Source organism: Trypanosoma theileri (assembly GCF_002087225.1).
Source record: "Trypanosoma theileri isolate Edinburgh chromosome Unknown TM35_Tth_13_V1, whole genome shotgun sequence".
NCBI lineage: Eukaryota > Euglenozoa > Kinetoplastea > Trypanosomatida > Trypanosomatidae > Trypanosoma > Trypanosoma theileri.
Window position 1 is genome coordinate 470950 of NW_021639855.1, and position 19218 is coordinate 490167.

Sequence of the window (19218 nt, forward strand, 5' to 3'; positions counted from 1 at the left end):
AAGTGTTTTTCTTTGTGTTGATCTTTTGCTTTATTGGGTTCGGTGATTTCAAGAGAAATAGGATCGAATATCATCGGAGTAACAAGAGAACACAGAGCAGAGTAACGCTCCAGAAAGCAGAGAGTAAAAACAAACAAGTAATGGTCACCACACCTTGAGAAAGCAGCACGCGTCAAAGCGGGTGCGATTATCAACTGTATATTACCCAAGCAAATGTATACAACAATATTTATAATATATATTTATATATATTTGTATAGAAGCGTTTATACGAAGATCGTATAGTGGAGCTCAGGGACCAAAGATGGATCAATAGTATCAGATATTTACTGTGAGTTTCTTGCATGCCCAATAGCAGAAAAAAAAAAAAAAACAGTAATTATCTGATACTAATGATCCATCTTTGGTCCCTGAGCTCCACTATACGATCTTCGTATACACGCGTATACATATACATATATATATAAATATATATTATAAATATGTAGAAGTTAGCAGTACAAGGAGATATTATCACTGGGTAGGTGCAGACGCCCTTCACATGCCAACTCTTTTCATTTATTCTTTTCCCCTGGCATCGGCATCATTGGTTTGGCAACTGGGTTGTAGCGAGGGCTCCAAGCTACGCCCGGCCATCAGCTCTGCCACGACGACTCTTGCGCAAGACGAGAAACAGTGGAAGCACATTCTCTGCGTAGCTGGTGAGCCACGCTGCCTGTACTTCGTCGTTGGCGACCGTGACACTTGGTGTGAAGAGCCGTGCCATCGCGGTCATGCCAGTGCCGCCGGTTGCTGGGTTCAGCGCGTCCAGCAGGGAGGGGGACCCACCGGCACTGAGGACGACCGCCCCGCCAACGTGGGCGCGGGGGGGACTGTGGGTCCAATACAGCGGGACCAGCGCACCCGTCTTGCCGGCGCCGGTGTCCAGCTCAGCCACCCCGCCCCGCCACAGTTCCCAGTTGTCGCAGGGCGCAGCCACTCGGGACGGGTATGCCGCAAAAGAGGGCAGCCGGTCATCGCGCCCAGTCAAACCGCCGAGGCCGCAGAGTGTCTCGTTCGCATTATTCCTGTCGGTCCAGGCGCTCCGCAACAACCCATGGACGTCGCGGTACTCAGGGCACCGAAGTGCCAGGAGGCGTAACATCGATGCGTGCGCAATCTCGCATTTGCCATCGTTGGTTATATGATCTCCTTGACTTTCCTCCCCTGGGGCCACATTAAAGCATTGCACAGTGGTGTTGCGCATCACCTGGCACGCCTCACCGCCAGGACGGATAACTGTGTCAAGAAAGAGAGGGCGGTACTCTTGTCCGTACTTCATATCATACTTGTCATTGAGGTACATCCGCAACTTCTTACTCTCTGCAAGTGCATCGTCAATGACACGCTTCCAAAATGCATATGTAAAGAGAGAATTTTGCCGTTGCGTGGTTACGCAGTCATTGTAGAATTCCTTTACTGTTAACACCTTATCTCCAACCTTACGCATCCCGGCGTCCTTTATTTCTCCGGAATCCTCCTTGATTATTGATACACTCTCTTTTGGGAGCAGGAAGAGTTTGTTAGGACCGTGCGGTGTGTCTTCTGAATGCCAAAGTGCACGCACAACGAGATAGGGATCATTACTGTTATCTTCAGAAGTGATGATAAATTCGCGGGAAACTTCGAAGACACTTGCCAGTGTACCCAGATCCTTGGAAATGTAGGCGAGATATGAAAATACGGATTCCCGAAGCAGTTTGCACGTCGCGGCCATCTTCATCAAACTGCGTGCATCCATAAACTCCCATATCCGTTTTGCTGCACTGCCACCCATTATATTGAGTTCTTGGGCTACGTAATCAGTGGTAAAAACAACTTGCCCAATAATAGTGTTCCTTGTTGTCTCAGCATTACCATATGTAAAACCCACAATATCGCCAATAAGGGTGTTGTGGTTCAAGTGCTGCAAAATGTATCTTCTCATGTCTTTCATGCGATCTTGTAGGTCGGACAAACGTATTACCGCCTGCGGGAAATGAATGTGATATGATTTTTTTATTTTTCCCGTCACAACTGATTTACCTGAGCAGTTCAAAAGAAGCAACGACGATTTGGAACGATACCGATCCTTAAACCAGTTATAGATAAGATTTAAAATACCCAATTGGAAGACATCTCTGCCATCAAAGTCAATCACCAAATGGGTATCCTCTGTGATAATTTCATTCACAAAGGCAATGGACTTTCTGCCAAATGTAGAGAGAATTCGATTGAACAAAGCCGGGGCATCAATGGACGTTATATGTCGGTACGAGTATGCCACTCCCGTCGTAAAATGCGTTGCGAATGGCTTGTCTTGAATTCGGCTAAACGGCGTTAATGCAGAGTGACTCTGTTTGCCACAATCAAACTGAGGAACACAACACGCATACTCCACGGCGATATCTTCATCTATCAGGGATAGACAGTTGAACCTGTATAATTGCTCCAGAGTCTCACTCCTGGCATCAAGGTACGGGCAAGCACCCATCGCAATCCTTATCGGGTCGCGCTCACACTCAACATCGGGTGTATTGGCAATATTTGTTAAAAGGTTTGCAAAAAGGCAGCGAAGTAACCCTCGCACCGCATCAAGACCCTTCTTGCTCCGGTACACGGCACCCACAATTGCTTCCACCATGTCCGCTTTCACCTTGTATGGCAAGTCCTTATAGCAATTCCCCAATTTGGCACTCACCCGGTGAGGCAGGAGACGGGCAAGCACCTCATTGCAGCACACCTGCGTACAAACTTGATTGTTCCACGGCTTTCCCAAGAGAAAACTGTCAAATGACACCAGAAAATCCAACATGGCGTCCCCAATAAATTCCAAAATCTCGTAGCTCAGTGCCGTGTTCTCACACTCACATTCACGCGTTAACGCCTGCTGAAGAAGCCTCAGTTCTACTACATCTGTTAGCTTCAACTCCTCGGCAATGGACTGAACCTCTTCGAAGGTCCATTTACAACGCTTTCGTATTTCGTACACTTCTATCTCTTCTCCAACACAGTCCGTATGATCCAAATTGTCACCTGTGCCTGCGGTACCGCGGTACCGCTCTAACAAGAGACCAAGAGAAACAATCCACTTTTTGAATGCTTTGATATCATTTTGGCGATTGTAATAACCAATACCACTGTCGTTTTTCTTTGGAAAGGAGACCAATGTGGACCAAGCAGACGGGTCCTCAACCAAGTCCAATACCTGCCTCTCCGCAGCCTCCATGTTCAGCCTGATCTGCTTAACATCCACTGTAACCGATTCGAAAGATGATTCCACGCCCCACGAGGTGTCGACCTTATCATCATTTCCTGCGTCACGGTCGTTTCGGAAGATCCGTTGCCGTTCCTCAGGTGTAAATTTTCTCGGTTCTAGATGCGCCAGTGGCAAAAATAATGATATTTTGGGATCAAATTTATCTTCTTGAGAAAATGCGTGAGAATCCTCCCCCACACTTGGGCATTCCAATGTTGCCACACGACCCGTAAAGTAGTACGCGTCCACGGAGGGGGTGCCATCCTCAGGGTTACCATGTCTTCGTGGAAATACCTTCCACTGAGCTCCACAGCCACCACGAAGCGGAACCTCCAACACCTTCATCTGTTCACTTCGCACTGCCGCATGGAGACAAAACTCCAGGAAGAAGACAGGGCTTGTCCCACTCAACTTCTCATCGTACTGCTCGTCCAAAGGGGTTCGTCTTCGGTACTTGTCAAATTCAGAAAGTGATGCAGATGAGAACACCGAGAAAAAAGCTGTTTGGTACAACATGTATGATTCATCCCTAACTATCTTTTGAATCTCTTTCTGGTTTGCAACGGGAAACCAGGCATGAACAGGGCATGCGTCTGTCTTCTCCACCTCTTCAAATGCTGAAAAGGTCCGTTCATACAAAGGCTCCGTAACAGAATGGGCATAGAGGGCACGGGCGCACAACTGTCCCGAAAACGGACTATCCACCACTTCACAAACCCCAACCTGAAACCGCTGAAAGTGATCATGTTGCTCCAGGAGTTCCTGCAGTTCCTCTTCAGATGGTGGTTCTCCATATGTGGCCTTCCGATTCCGGGACAGCAGGCAACGGATTTCACGTAGTGGTACCCAGCAGTTACAACTCGTCACCTTATCGAGAAACCCACATTCAAATAAATCCTTGTACGGGGCTCGAAATCGCAGTATCGCCCGGATATCATGCATCCACATCTTCCAGTTGGGCTGAGAATACGATTCCCCCTTCATACTCCTTACTCGGTGAATATCATTTTGTAGTTTTTTGCCCTCTTCTACCACAATTCTGTAGTAGTCCCTTAGGCTCACTCCTTCTTTGCACAGCTCCTGTTTGTCTCCGTAGTGAACAGAGATAGTGTATCGCTCCGTTTTGTCAGCACCGTTGGTCCCATCAAGATTCTTCTTCACATACACATGACGTTTTTCGAGTTCCCCCAAAATCAGAGAAATTAGCTCATCAGGACCGAGCTTAGAGAACTCCATTCCAGGCCGAAGTGAACACAGAACAGCAGGCATGTCTATCGCATACTTCCCTCCCTCCAGTGCGAATTTAAACAGAGGAAGAAGGATGGAACTTGCCAAGCGAATTCCACCTGCCCACACCACAAGTGCCAAGAACGACATAAATGGCTTGCGGTGCGACAGGGCAGGGCCCAGATAGTGCATCAACGCAGGGTCAAAAAATTCTGATGAAATGAGTACACGCGTCACGTTGGTTAGTTTAGCAGTATCCCCAGTTGGGCAGAAAATATACGCATACTCTGATGCCAACGCCTTCGTGGTCTTTTCACCTACCAATGAGGCCATGGGAAGGCCATCGCGGTTCCGCAGTTCCGATGCATGGGGGGCTGAGTGGCGGAGAAGGGACTGCAGCTGCTCCGAAGCAATGAGATTTTGCACCTTTCTGAGATCATCAAGCAAAGATGACTCGCTGGGAAACCACGCACAGAGGACCTCACTTACAGTACCTTCACCAGGATGCGTGATCAGTGTAGCAAGGCATTCAGAAGATAATTCCAACACACCACAATCTCCTTCCATTATGTTTTAACCTTTTATTTTTTCCCCTTTGGTTATAGTTCCCCCAAGGGAAAAACAGCAATAACACGTATAAATTGTTTGTAAATATATGTGTCTGTATGTGATAAGAATATTGTTGACGGAACCAAGGGGAAAAAAAGAAAAAATAACACAAATATCCGAAGAGAGGGAGACACATCTCGAAAACGAAAGCAGATAATGTGTATAGAAACAGCAAGAACGAGAAACAAGTAGAGAGGGGGTAAATCACTGAGACAAACTTGTCTCTTAGGCACGGGATAGAGCTCAAGGAGAAAGGAAGACCTGTTCCACGAGCGGTGGCAACTCCGCTGCGACACTCCATGTCACACGATGTTGAGCCACATTCACCGTGGCGTTATCGCCGTTACCGAGCAATCCCTCCTGTTGCTGAAGCTTCAGTGCCCTTCCCCAGTAGTTTTCGGCAAAGGAATGCGCTGCAGCATTGTAGGCGCGGGCCTCCTCTGCAAAAAGAAGAGCCAGCCGCTCCAGTACATCTCTGCATATATTTTCAACAGTATCACCTATGGTTTTATTCCCTTGTTCACCTGATTGGGTGCCTTTTCCCGTCATCTGCCCCTGTGCGGACATCTCCAACACAAAGAACAACCATTCCACGCACTCTTGCCAATCGGCAAACTGCTGCTGCTGCGCCCAACGGTCCATGACGAGAAATAGTTCAGTAGGTACAGCAGTATCAGCCGTGGTGCTTTTCAATTGCCGCAGATAGCAAAGAATGGTGAGCGCCTCCCTGGCCAATTCGGGGCGCTGCAGTGCTGCGGCCATAACCGTATCATCTAAGAGGAAAAGACACCGTCGACGGACCCGCAAGATGTTTTCCTTCATTTTTCACACTACAGGAGAGAGAAAGAGAGTCCCACAACCGCTCCCAAGTGAGATCAATACAGCTGCCGCATACGTACAGGGGCGAAGCCAAACAAAGAGGAAGGATGGAAGGATAGAGAGAGAGAGAGAGAGACAGAGGGAGTAAGAGACATGAAAACACATACACACAGAGAGAGAGAGAGAGTATACACTTAATTAACACAGTATAATTGGGCGACAGGCAGGCCCAGCCGCTTGGGAGGAGAGGGCATGTGTGTAAGTGTACATATATATGTGCGTGTGTGAGGGAGAGAGGGAATACAAGACACTCAACTTCACTCGTCCTTTATTTTATCCTTTTCTCAACTACATAACCGACGCCAAAACTCCAAATCCACAGTACCGGACGCTTCGTCGCCACTTCCCTCTACCAACTCCAACACACTGACTGGAGACTCACTCCTCTTGCTACTGCTCATGCTTCCACCATCACACATCCCTGCAGGAGACACAGTTCCACACCTCTCCTGCAACACGTCAGGGTACCAGGAGGAGCCGGAGCGCCGTGAACTCCTTTCCACGCCACTGCCTGGTGCTACTGCTGTTACCGCTGCTGGATCAGCAGGACCACTGCCGAGACCTTCTATCGAGCTGGTCGCAAGCAAAGACGCCACGACATCTACAGTTTGACCATCACACGGTGCCTGCTGTAGGGCTTGAGATAGTGTACGCAAGCCCTCGGAGTTTATTTTGTCAATTAGTGACCACTCGTGGAAGATGGCGGCACACAGCAGGTGATGCTCAAGTCCTGCAGCAACGCGCAGCAAAAGCGTCTTCATGTCTGGCGCTGGCGATAGCGACGCCCCAATCGCCACGATATGCACAAGGTTCACAGCACCAAATGGTGTTCGAAGCTGCTGTGCATCATCCAGAAAACGGGCGAGTTCCAACACCTCCGCCACGGGTGTCAGCACCACGCGGACCGGTAGACACTGCAACTCACGCGTTAAGGCCTCCACGGCGATGAGGGGAGAGGCGGCGACGAGTTCCGCCGCTGTTTGTGCCCGCGCGAGTGTGGATCCCGCCACAGCCGCACGACGTATGGCAGACTCACCGTACTGCAGAAGACTCATCACTTGTGCCGTTGACAGTGCGAGTGCCGCCGCGCGTTGCTGGCGTGCAGACCACTGCGTGAAGAAGTCATGCAGCGCGGTGTACATTGCACGCGGGTCGTTGTGAAAGGACGGGAGTTGAGGATGCCGCAGCAGCGTACGGCTCATGCAGCGGGCAATGAGGCGAAGGTGCTCGCAAGAGACATCGTCGCTCCTTGCGTCGCTAACCCCAGTTGCAGCAGCATCAACAGATGGAAGAGGTATATTAACATTCACTGCCGGCGGCGCCAATGACGCCACCAAGCTGTCGCCGTCCGGCATAATGACTTGCCACACTCTACTACTATTTTTTTCTTTTCTTGCACTCTCACCACACAGTCAAAACGAATGAAAAAAATACAATTGGGAGTTAGACAGACATGCCGAGAAAAAGAGAGGAAGAGAGAAGCAAATTTGTATAAAATAGAGAGGCTATTCTTTCTGTTGTACCCACAAGGTAAACGAAGAAAAATACAGAGGAGAAGAAACGCAAAGAGAGGAGACGGTACACCCACGCATAGCGTTTGGATACACATACATACAACACACAAGCATACCAGAAAAGAAAGGAACACATCCAGCCGAGTGTCACAAGTCTATCATCAAAGAAAAAAATATATTTGATTTGATAGCAGCACAAGAAACGAGAAAAAAAATAAGAAAACAAAACGCAATACTCTACGCACTCCTAACGGCAGCATCACGAGTGCCAAAGCCACCGAAAATTCCACTGTTACAATTACTAGCACTAGACAGCTTCTGTACGAGGACATTTACCCACTTGGAAGCACATTACAGCTGGACACAGCATCAACAAAGAAATAAGGAGAAAAACAGTTCACTAATTTTTTAAATACCTTTACCGTATTTTTTTTGTTCTGCTACCCATCATAATATCAACCCAACCCCACTATCATCCCGACATCCCTCTTTCCCTCAAACATTCCTAATTCATTAAATCTTCCTTCCCCTCCTACCCCTTCAATAATTCTTGTCCCTCACTTACACGGCCACCAGAACTCATCAAACGCGTTGGGGTACGTGTAGTGGTACACAAAAGTCTTGCGGTACTTAATCTCTCGCCCACGGGAGTCCTTGTACACACCCAACTCCAGCTCCACGTTACGCCACTCACGCGCGAAGCGGCGTACCCGGTCAACACGTGTCTCACCAGGAATACGTTTCTTTACGTGCGCGTTGATGTCTTCGTGCAGAGGGTCCCACTGCGGGCTTGGCTGACGAACAAATTTCCCACGCGAGGGCGTCGAAATGACCCTGCTGACATCCCTAGCAATTACCGCTGAGCCTACTAATGACGCCGAACAGTGCGAAAAGCGCTGCATTACGTTAGTTATATATACGAGTGAATGAACTGTGGTGTTTCTGTTTCTTGTGGTGCACTTTATCTTTTTGTGTGCCTGTTTACCTTCCCATGCAAAATGATTCACGCACCGCGTTCTTTGCATGACGCAAAGTGCGAGAAAAAAAGACCAAAGATGGAAAAAAAAGGAATCGAAGGTGAGGCGTTGTGTCGCACAGCATGTCAGAGGAGTGGGCACAATATATATAAATATATAAATATCAACATGTGTGGGTGTCCCTTTTCTTATTATGCATCTCCTGCCACCCTGCCACTCCCACGCGTTGCGGAACACAAATGCGTCCAGCACCACAGCACTCATCAGGGAATACGGAGTGTGCAGAGTGACCCCAGCAGTCNTGGGTTGTTGTGGTTCTTCTTGATTTATATTTTCCTCATTATTATTGGTGTCATCATCATTATTATTATTTCTCTCTCGTTTGTTGTTGTTGTTGTTGTTGTTGTTGTTTTGTTCTCTTTCCTCATTCTCTTCCTTTTCTTCATCTTTTTCTTTTAATTTTTCTTCATCATCTATTTCTCGAAGACTTCCAGAGTGTGGTACAGATTCTGAGAGTCCAAACATACGAACAAATTCAATAGCCTTTCTCTTGGATCTTGAGGAAAGCCAATAAGCGTGTGCTGCAATTGATACAATCAGCAGAGTTATTGCGATAATAAGAATCACCAAGAGATTACGCTGGGCTTGCGTAGTATCTGGTTCTTCAACTGTTGATGTTGCTGGATATTTTTTCGTATCTACACACTCACTGGCAGTACAGTTAAGATCAAAAACAAGAGCGAGGTCAGCCAGTGTCAATTGACATTTTTTTGTTTGCAGATTACACACATACTTTATACTATTTTTAATATTTGGTAAAATTGATTCATTAAGCACTGTTTTTGAGCAAAAAGGAACATACTTCGCTGGTGGGTCTTTAGCACACAAACATTGCGTATGTTTACATTCGTACAAAACTATCATGTTTGAATGCTTTGGACGCATGCTTACGAACATAATAGTAATAAATAGTAATGTGGAAAGTACTAGTGTAGTACCCAAACCTACCACAATTTTTGCTGTTCGATGACGACCAAGTTTAGATGAGATACACCGTAGCATAGCTAGTAATGCACAAAGGGTGACAAGCACTACCTGTCCTGTTATCATGAGTCCTTTAAACACTTTACTTAACTTTGAATTGTAATTATCATTTTCATTTTTAGATTCTTCTGAGACTTGCATAGAACACGGTGATGAAATGCATCGAAAAAATTTATCTACATATTCTTCATTTGGCTCTATACGGAACAAATCCATAGAACATTCACCACTAGCACCATTGATAAAAGAATCATCATTTCCTGTAGAACAGTTAAATATGACCCGAGCCTCAATATCGCGACCTCCACCCATAAGATTAACAAAAAAAGGGGAGTCAAGAGCACATTCAAACTGTTTATTTGTTCCTCGGATTACGAGACTATGATTACACTCATTAGCATAACGACTACGCTTAGAACACACTCCATCGCGTTGACACAACTCGCAACTCAAACCGGAAAAACCGTTCGTCGCGGCACACTGGCAAACATCACCTTTCCCAGTCACCGGAACACCTCCATTCATACACGTCTCCTCATCCTCTACCTCCTCCTCCAATTTGTAAATGCCATGAGCAGCCGTGACTGCGCTCAGCGGCGTAGACAAACCTCGTGGCCATAAGAACTCCGCAAACGGATCAACGGTGCCATACCCACCAGGAACCACACTATCACCATACACCGGCTGAGGAAGCGTTAAAGCTCCAGCAAACCACAAGGCCGTTAGAAGGAACCAATACTTTGAAAGAACGTACATATTACAAAAACAAGAAAAAAACCTAATTTACCAATTCACAAACACAAACGAAAAAAAAAGCACACATATATAAAAAAAACCCCTCAAAGAGAAAAAAAACAAACAAACAAACACAAACACACACACAAAAAAAAAACGACAAATTAAACCAAGAAAATGATCACATAACTATAACATTAACCCTGTTTTAAAATTAAAAGCATATTAAATACAACATGAAAACATACTAAGAAAAAATACATTATCACAGTACTACGGTTAGCACCCTGCATCAAACATCACAGTTGTGTGTGGGGTGGAGGTGGGGGTCGAGCAAAACGGAGGGATAACCAAGGGTGCGTGTGGATGGACTCCGACCTGAAGAGAGTGAGGGGGTGGGGTGGAGTTGGAAAAAGACACCCTCCGTGGGGCTCGAACCCACGACCACACGGTTAAGAGCCGTGCGCTCTACCGACTGAGCTAGAAGGGCCGTGCCAAAAACAACACCATCAAACAACAATAATGTCGACATCACAGCAGACACAACACATGCAAACAAACAAAACAACAAACAGCAGTCTTGCCTTCCTTCCCTCCTCCTCTCCTTCAGAACATCCCTCCAAACAGCTGCAATGAGGGAGGGAGGAGGGCTCAGGGGCTCTTCCTGAAGTAGACCCCTTTAACGGTGCATCCGTTGTCGTATGCTAGGATCATAATACACCAAAACAAAACAAATACACCGACAGCAACCCTTCAAACTGCAGGCCTCCGCCGCAATTGGGTGTTGTACATACAGGCAGTCCATCATCATTGCACAGCATCTCTCTCTCTACCATGCCATGTCATGCTAGTGTCCAAGTACCACGATAACATGATTCCTCACTCTACGGCAAAAAAAGAGGGAAATGAAAAAGAGAATCACAGAGAAGGTTCCCCTCATTTTAACCATGGCCTTCTTTTTCTTCATGCACATCCTATTCTACAGGGCTTGTTGTTGTTGTTCAGTCCATACAAACATTAGTGTTAACAATTATATAGATATTAACTGCAAAAACACAGCACTCGCCACATCGTCAAAAAAGATAATAAAAAAAAAAAGCCAGTTCCAATTAATTCCTAAAAATGTTTTTTTTTTCCTCACCACCCTTTTTCTTCTTTGCTCCCTAAATTAGTGTTCGTCCAATTATTTACTCGTTCGCTTACTCATTCAGGTACCCTGTTTCGTTTGGCATGGGGAGTTTTTCCCTTCCCTCTCCCTTCCACTCATTTGTTCAGAGATGCCATATCAATAACAAAACGGTACTTCACATCACTCTTAATCACCCGTTCGTATGCAGTGTTGATATAATCGATGTTTATCTTTTCGATTTCTGACACGATGCCGTGCTTACCACAGAAGTCAAGCATTTCCTGCGTTTCTGCAATTCCACCGATGACTGAACCTGCCACTGATTTTCGGCCCATGATCAACAGGAATGGTGGCACCGGAGGGTGATTACCTGCTGGTGCACCCACCAAAGTATGCACACCATCTGTCTTGAGGGCAAGAATGTACGGCGACAGATCATGCGGTGCCCCAACAGTGTCAAGAATGTAGTTGAGTGTGCCTTTCACGGCCTCCATCTGCTTTGGGTCCTTGGAGAGGACAACGTGGTCTGCACCAAGCTTCTTGGCGGACTCCTTTTTGTTTTCCGTGGTGGTAAACACCGTCACATCCGCGCCCATCGCCTTTGCGATTTTCACTGCCATGTGGCCAAGACCACCGAGCCCAACAACACCAACCTTTGTTCCGGCCTTCACGCCCCAGTGATGCAGCGGCGAGTACGTCGTGATGCCAGCACACAGCAGTGGCGCAGCAGCGGCGAGGTCAAGATTGGAGGGCACACGCAGGACGAAGTCTTCATTGGTCACTATGTGGTCAGAGTATCCGCCCTGAGTAACATCCTTACCGTCGCGGGTGCGTGAATTGTATGTCCCGGTGTTTCCTTCCAGACAATACTGCTCAAGACCCTTCTTGCACTCCTCACACGTCCGGCACGAGTCCACCATGCAGCCCACACCAACTGTGTCACCGACCTTGAATTTCTTTACGTTAGCACCGACGGCCGTGACATGCCCAACAATCTCGTGACCAGGAACCATGGGAAATAGGCCAGCCGCCCACTCATCCCGTACTTGGTGGATGTCGCTGTGACAAACGCCACAGTACGCAATTTTGATGCTCACGTCATTGGGCCCCACGGCGCGCCGCTGGAAAGCGTACGGTCCAAGAGGAGCTTTGGCCGACAGAGCCGCGTATCCCTTTGCAGGTGTCGCCATCTTTTATGTTGCTTGTATTTAAAAGTGTTTTTCTTTGTGTCGCTCCTTTGCTTTATTGGGTTTGGTGATTAGAAGAGAAATAGGATCGAATATCATCGGAGTAACAAGAGAACAGAGAGCAGAGTAACGCCACAGAAAGCAGAGAGTAAAAACAAACAAGTAATGATCACCACACCTTGAGAAAGCAGTACGCGTCAAAGCGGGTGCGATTATCAACTGTATATTACCCAAGCAAATGTTTACATCATTATTTATAAACAAATATCCCTTGTGAAGCCGGTCATCTTGGTGTGGTGCCAGGGTTTGGTATCCCAAAAAGAGGAAAGTCAAGAGTCTGCTATTGGTCCCTGTGACTCGTTGCAGGTTTTTGCTGACGGCGGAGGGGTCGGTGGTAGTGCCCTGTTTGGGAGGTCTGTGACGCATGTAGTTGTTTTTCCATTCCACAGCTGTGCGGGATGTAGAATTGAGCGTGGTGGAATAAGGCGGCACCGACCACATACCAAAACAAAGAAAGGTTCAATACACATGCAGCAAACGTCACTGCCAGCATTTCCCATTGGCGCCTCGCGAGCGGATGCGTTAGAGGAAGCACGGCCCACCTCTCTCAGGGATTGTTCTCATGAGAAGCGTGGAGTACCAGCTAAAATTGTGCAGCAGAGGGTCTGATGTGGCTCTGCGTGCACGAGCGATATTCCCAGACTCACACACAATACACAATGCCCTCCGTCTCGTAAGTGATAAATACAAATGCATTGATGGATACGATATTCCCCACACAGCTTCTTCACTACCTTATCTCAAGAGAGTATTTTTCAACACCTCCCCCACCCCACCAGGAGGGCTCAAGGCGGATGCCGAGTATGAAGACAAGAAACCGGCTTCTCTTGCCAGAGCCCAATCCAAAGCTCACATCTCATACACCCCATGAGCAGAAGGCTCAGTCCAACAAAACTCAGGGACTGGTTGCTCACCACTCCTTTTAAAGAAGCAAGAACCAATACACTCCATTAGAAGTGTCGGGAGCGCTCTGGCGTGCAGCCATCGTGCAGAATGTTTGGCCTATAGAGACCGGCCCTAACGACACCGCTCTCCTACTTTTCTAGGATCGTAGGCGTCTGGTAGTAGCAGTGCTTACTGACTCACTGTCACTCCCACCTGCCATTGAAACTGGGTCCACTAGAGCGAGGGTGGAGTCCTCCGCAGATTATGAGACGCAATCATCCTCCCACAACCACGGAAGGTTCGCCCATCCCTTCACTTCATATTTGGACACACCAGAGTTCCTCAAAACGAACTTGCGGACAAATCTGCGAAAGAAGTCATGGCACCCCGCCTTTCCCCAAAACGTCCCAGCATAGACTACGGACGTTCTTACGACAATTCATCGATACCGCGTCCAACAACAGAATGCTGAGAACCCCACATTGGAAAAAAACAGAGAGACAACGGCGAGTAAATAAACTAAAAACACACCTCGCAACTCCAACACCCGGGGTGGGAGAAAGCATACCCCAACCAAGTTCTGCACAAACGCCTCTAGGCACGTTGGCTGGGTCCACAGAATCGTCACGAAAGACACTGACCCATCATGCCGCTGGTGTAGACAGCACAACCACACCCCCCTCCAAGCATAAATCCGACACCATCACAGAGCACCACTCTCAAACGACAAACTCCCAACCGCACATTGTCGCACCCCTCGCCATCAGATCAGACCGACCATTACTCTGCCCCACTGGCTATGTGGCACACAAACAAATGGCAAACGCTAGAAGCCATATGCAGATGCACCACCACCCGTAACCGCGGCACAATCCGTGCAAATGGCTAAACAGGTCTCAGCAATCCCCCCAGAAGGCTGCGAAACCATTCTGTCATCAATGTCGCTTCCGAACAGATGATCGAGGGGAGTTTGGCAAGCAGACAACGATCACGCACCTTCCGGATCCCACTACAATGGAATCAGATAACGTCCAAAAAACACTTTCACGAGCATCGCCGCCGTACTTCCCTCCTCCATCGCTATAGGTACTCCCAATACAGAAACACACAACCAAGTGCCAACTCGATGGGCAAATGCCGACATTACCAGATGCTGCAAATAAAGAAAACTCCCACATTTGGCGTTACGGATGACTCAACAAGGACCCAATAACCATACCGCGAAAAAGACTATCGCGTCATGTGGGCAGTCACACACCAAGGCGCTACACCCAGATAAACCTGTCCCGCTGCTCCCTTACCATGTGCCCAGAAACAAGCGGTTCCAACAACACAACACCAGGGAAGGAAGAGTGGCCTGCTCCGTTTGCGTGGAAACCCTGTGCGGCATCGTGGCCTCAACGACTGTCGCTCTATTTTTGCCTCGAAAGTAACCCCCAATGTTCACATTGGGATAATTTACGATAAGAGTACAAAAATGGGAGCTTCATCAACGCGGTTCCGTCACGGTATATGCGAGGAAATCCTGGAACGTATTCTTACCTACCGCACCCTCTATGATCATCGAATGAGGTTCGGTCTTGAAGGAGTGAAAATACCCGACCTACAGTTTCGCATGCAGCTGTCCAGGTTTTCTTGTGAGCCACTCGGACTCCCTGACCCCGCCTCACAGCTACCCTGCAATGTAGCGATAGTTGACCCAGACACAGCCACGGATAAATTGTCTGTTGGTTCTATTGCTTCTGTAGGTTCTGGTTTATTGATTTAAATCCAGCAACTCTGCCTCGGCTTGCAGTCAACCTCATGACAGATAACAATGGGGGTGGGGGGATCTCCAGGAAACATGGCAGGTCTTCTGATCTCACACCTCCAGGACCACGCCTCCTGCGGGAGTGACGAAATCCAATCTCCACACCTTCCCAGGAAGGATAAGGAGACAAACAGCACACCATCAACAGTTTTGGATGTAGCTACAAGTACAGAGAAACAATGATTACACTGGTATATGTATATATATGAGTGAATGAAGTGTGGTGTTTCTGTTTCTTGTGGTGCACTTTATCTTTTTGTGTGCCTGTTTACCTTCCCATGCAAGATGATTCACGCACCGCGTTCTTTGCATGACGCAAAGTGCGAGAAAAAATAGCAAAGATGAAAAAAAAGGAATCGAAGGTGAGGCGTTGTGTCGCACAGCATGTCAGAGGAGTGGGCACAATATATACAAATATATAAATACGCATGATCCACAAAAATATCAACACGTGTGGGTGTCCCTTTTCTTATTATGCATCTCCTGCCACCCTGCCACTCCCACGCGTTGCGGAACACAAATGCGTCCAGCACCACAGCACTCATCAGGGAATACGGAGTGTGCAGAGTGACCCCAGCAGTCCCACGCCATGCTCCCAGAGGCGTCGTGAGAGAAAAAGGAAAGCAAGAAAAAGAAAAGGAAGAGAGAGGTATAAATAGCCCATTCCACAAATAATCCGAGAGCACTCCTCCACCTGCCATGGGCAAAACAAGCCTCAGCAGATTAATGAAATAAGCCACAGAAAAAAGGGGCAGAGCCATTCGCCTCCATTCGTCTCCTTGGTTGAGCTCGTTGTGGGCTCTACACAATCCGGCATTTCTACCCTGAGCTGCCTGAGCGCATATGCTGTGTGGGCGGAGAAAACACCCGAGCCAAGCAAGGTGGAGATATAACAGAGGAACGCGACAAACAAACAAACAACCGAAGGTCTAAGAAGCCAAGACCCGAGCGCCAATTAATTGATGGGACAGATGCTCTCCAAGATGTTGCACGGTGCACAAACAACAGCAGGTTAAAACATAAACGCAAGAACCCATCCACCAACAAAAGAACTCCAATCCTCCACACACCCCTTCCGTTCTTTCTTTCTCCCTCGCTTCATGTATGTGCAAGGGACCAGCACAAATAGAAAGCAAAAAACCACAGCAAGCACAACGACAACAACGAAAGAAATTTCCACAGTACTACGGTTAGCACCCTGCATCAAACATCACAGTTGTGTGTGGGGTGGAGGTGGGGGTCGAGCAAAACGGAGGGATAACCAAGGGTGCGTGTGGATGGACTCCGACCTGAAGAGAGTGAGGGGGTGGGGTGGAGTGGGAAAAAGGCACCCTCCGTGGGGCTCGAACCCACGACCACACGGTTAAGAGCCGTGCGCTCTACCGACTGAGCTAGAAGGGCCGTGCCAAAAACAACACCATCACACAACAATAATGTCGACACAGCCAGACACAACACATGCAAACAAACAAAACAACAAACAGCAGTCTTGCCTTCCTTCCCTCCCTCCCTCCTTCAGAACATCCCTCCAAACAGCTGCAATGAGGGAGGGAGGAGGGCTCAGGGGCTCTTCCTGAAGTGGACCCCCTTGACGGTGCATCCGTTGTCGTATGCTAGGATCATAATACACCAAAACAAAACAAATACACCGACAGCAACCCTTCAAACTGCAGGCCTCCGCCGCAATTGGGTGTTGTACATACAGGCAGTCCATCATCATTGCACAGCATCTCTCATTCTCTTATATATATGCATTTATTTATATATATAGTTGAAGGATCAGGAAAAAAAATCCTGCGACAATGTCAAGAAATAGTAAAAGATATAAGACATAGTCATTTAATGAGTGAGATGAAGAAGTAGTGATTCATAATTTGGGTACACAAGGGCAGTACCGCCGTGTTGTGGGGTATGTTGCGCTGCAGTTGGGTATACTACGCTGATCATGCAGGTAGTTGTAGCGACATATTAATTTTTCACTGCTGTTTGCGTTCTTCTCCGAGTTTTTCCCTTTCTTCCGTATTTTAGCATCTTTATTACTATTATTATTCTCATTATCATCATCATCATCAGTATTGTCGTTGTTTTTGTTACCTGTTATATTTTCCAGTGCAGGAAAGTCATTGCCAGGATGAGGTCGCCAGTAGACACCCAACTCGCATTTGCTGCAACCAAATACTAACTTCAATTCGTCACAATCATTCAGTGAACTAAATTGCAATGCTTCGTGGCTGCAGCGAAGTCCTTCCTCTGAACAGACAGCATCGCATGAGAGGCCGTAGGTGTTGCTTGCAATTTTCCGCATATACGGTAGCGTGCGATTTCTCCGCTTCCTTTCTGCAGTCGATAAGAGTTGTACATACGAAGCATTGCTATGCCTCTGCATCCATACATGTGTTAGTGGAGAGATGGGAATATCACCTTCAGAGTTTTCTCCACCACTACGATTGTGAGTATTATCATTGTTGCCATTACCATTTTTACGTACGTTACTAGCGTCATCTGCGGTGTTCGTTGAGTGATGTCCAACAGCGAACGGGATTCCGTCGACCACTAAATGGTTTGATTCCACTGCGTGTCCCTCATTCTGCATTTCCAGTGCCTTACTGTAGTACGCACTCTTTTTATGAACCTCTTCCTCATATAGTGTCCACCAGTGGAGGTAAGTAAAGCCATACTCTTTCTTACCTAGTTCCTTGTGCCGGTTAGGGAGTCGTTTATCAAACCACGGCTTCACGATTCCGCGTAAATGCACGGCAAAAATGGGCCGTGTTTCCCCTGGTGGTGGACGGTCTAAGCGATAGCGTGGATTAAGGTTGCGGCTGTATGCATTGGATATAGGTGTGTAGTGTGACTGGAAAACGTGGCGGAGGAGGGCACCATCACGTGCAGAGCCGCCAACGAAACGATATCCGTCCGGCGGTGTGCCGCTGCGGTAGGCTTCGTACACGCAGTCGAACACAGCGGGGGCGGGTATGAAGACGAGCATGCCGGTCTGGAAGTACCCGTGGCCGCCAATAGCTCCGACTCGCCGTGGCCCCCGAAGACGTGGGCTGGAAAACAGTCCGTCCATACTACGCAGAGCGATCATATCGGCATCCATAAACACCAACTTCCCGTACATGCTAAGGTTAAACATGTACAGTTTATCAAAGGTATCGCGGAATGTCGCCTTCGCACTCACACGGGCGGCGAGCGAGGGAACCTCAAAGACGTGGTCGTATGTCCCTTCCAGATGCAGACGACGCCGCGATGCTTTACTCACTCGACCGCTTGTGATAAGCACAACGAGATCGGCTACCCGTTTTTGCAGGAATAACGAGGTACGGCGCAGCGATACACCAAGCACCAGAGCACCATCAACAAACTCCTCATTGGAGATACATGTGAGGTACGCAACGGGTGCAAACGACTTGTTCTGTAGAGCCGCCGGTGGGATGCCAACAGGTGCCGGTGGACACGCTTCTTCTCCCCACTGCCAAGTCATGCGTTCGTCAAGGTTGAAATCTTTTTCTCGCTTGTATCCGAGCTCCAGCAATCGCTGTAGTGTGGAAGAGGCATTTGATGATGTAGCGATTGCCTTATCATCCACTTCTATTTTTATTTTTCCTTCTTCTGCTCCTGTGTTCTTGACAGGCGCATTCAACATATAATGCTTATCATCATTTTCCCTTTCTGCGGCTACCGCAGAAAGATGGGTGGCTGAATTTGATGTTGCTGAAGGCCGTTGTTCCACCGTGAAGAGGGCAGCATGCAGCAGGTACAACCACAAAGTCAGAACAACTAATAACAACAGCAGCAACACAAATAGCAGTGACGACTTTCTTCGCCGCCGATAGACTCTTTGCATCTTCAGCGACTGATTTTATTATTATTATTGTGAAT

The 19218-nt window shown here is 47.8% G+C and overlaps 9 protein-coding genes across 9 annotated transcripts; 2 read left to right on the top strand and 7 right to left on the bottom strand.

Moving 5' to 3' along the window:
• Nucleotides 1-622: 622 nt before the first annotated feature.
• On the bottom strand, nucleotides 623-5071 carry TM35_000132790 (putative RNase III domain protein; the record flags this gene model as incomplete). Its single annotated transcript, XM_029025495.1, has 1 exon — nucleotides 623-5071. The coding sequence occupies one exon, from the start codon at nucleotides 5069-5071 to the stop codon at nucleotides 623-625; it is 4449 nt and encodes a 1482-aa protein (XP_028883341.1).
• Nucleotides 5072-5356: 285 nt separating this feature from the next.
• On the bottom strand, nucleotides 5357-5935 carry TM35_000132800 (uncharacterized protein; the record flags this gene model as incomplete). Its single annotated transcript, XM_029025496.1, has 1 exon — nucleotides 5357-5935. The coding sequence occupies one exon, from the start codon at nucleotides 5933-5935 to the stop codon at nucleotides 5357-5359; it is 579 nt and encodes a 192-aa protein (XP_028883342.1).
• A 341-nt stretch (nucleotides 5936-6276) lies between these two features.
• TM35_000132810 (uncharacterized protein) lies at nucleotides 6277-7347 on the bottom strand (the record flags this gene model as incomplete). The annotated part of the gene is made up of 1 exon (XM_029025497.1): nucleotides 6277-7347. One exon carries the CDS (start codon nucleotides 7345-7347, stop codon nucleotides 6277-6279), a length of 1071 nt encoding a protein of 356 aa, XP_028883343.1.
• A 716-nt stretch (nucleotides 7348-8063) lies between these two features.
• On the bottom strand, nucleotides 8064-10283 carry TM35_000132820 (ABC transporter; the record flags this gene model as incomplete). The annotated part of the gene is made up of 1 exon (XM_029025498.1): nucleotides 8064-10283. One exon carries the CDS (start codon nucleotides 10281-10283, stop codon nucleotides 8064-8066), a length of 2220 nt encoding a protein of 739 aa, XP_028883344.1.
• Nucleotides 10284-11525: 1242 nt separating this feature from the next.
• Nucleotides 11526-12581, bottom strand: TM35_000132830 (NADP-dependent alcohol hydrogenase; the record flags this gene model as incomplete). The annotated part of the gene is made up of 1 exon (XM_029025499.1): nucleotides 11526-12581. The coding sequence occupies one exon, from the start codon at nucleotides 12579-12581 to the stop codon at nucleotides 11526-11528; it is 1056 nt and encodes a 351-aa protein (XP_028883345.1).
• Nucleotides 12582-12599: 18 nt separating this feature from the next.
• TM35_000132840 (uncharacterized protein) lies at nucleotides 12600-13079 on the bottom strand (the record flags this gene model as incomplete). The annotated part of the gene is made up of 1 exon (XM_029025500.1): nucleotides 12600-13079. The coding sequence occupies one exon, from the start codon at nucleotides 13077-13079 to the stop codon at nucleotides 12600-12602; it is 480 nt and encodes a 159-aa protein (XP_028883346.1).
• A 121-nt stretch (nucleotides 13080-13200) lies between these two features.
• Nucleotides 13201-13509, top strand: TM35_000132850 (uncharacterized protein; the record flags this gene model as incomplete). Its single annotated transcript, XM_029025501.1, has 1 exon — nucleotides 13201-13509. The coding sequence occupies one exon, from the start codon at nucleotides 13201-13203 to the stop codon at nucleotides 13507-13509; it is 309 nt and encodes a 102-aa protein (XP_028883347.1).
• Nucleotides 13510-13787: 278 nt separating this feature from the next.
• Nucleotides 13788-14384, top strand: TM35_000132860 (uncharacterized protein; the record flags this gene model as incomplete). Its single annotated transcript, XM_029025502.1, has 1 exon — nucleotides 13788-14384. One exon carries the CDS (start codon nucleotides 13788-13790, stop codon nucleotides 14382-14384), a length of 597 nt encoding a protein of 198 aa, XP_028883348.1.
• A 2816-nt stretch (nucleotides 14385-17200) lies between these two features.
• Nucleotides 17201-19183, bottom strand: TM35_000132870 (glycosyl transferase; the record flags this gene model as incomplete). The annotated part of the gene is made up of 1 exon (XM_029025503.1): nucleotides 17201-19183. The coding sequence occupies one exon, from the start codon at nucleotides 19181-19183 to the stop codon at nucleotides 17201-17203; it is 1983 nt and encodes a 660-aa protein (XP_028883349.1).
• Between the last annotated feature and the right edge of the window lie 35 nt (nucleotides 19184-19218).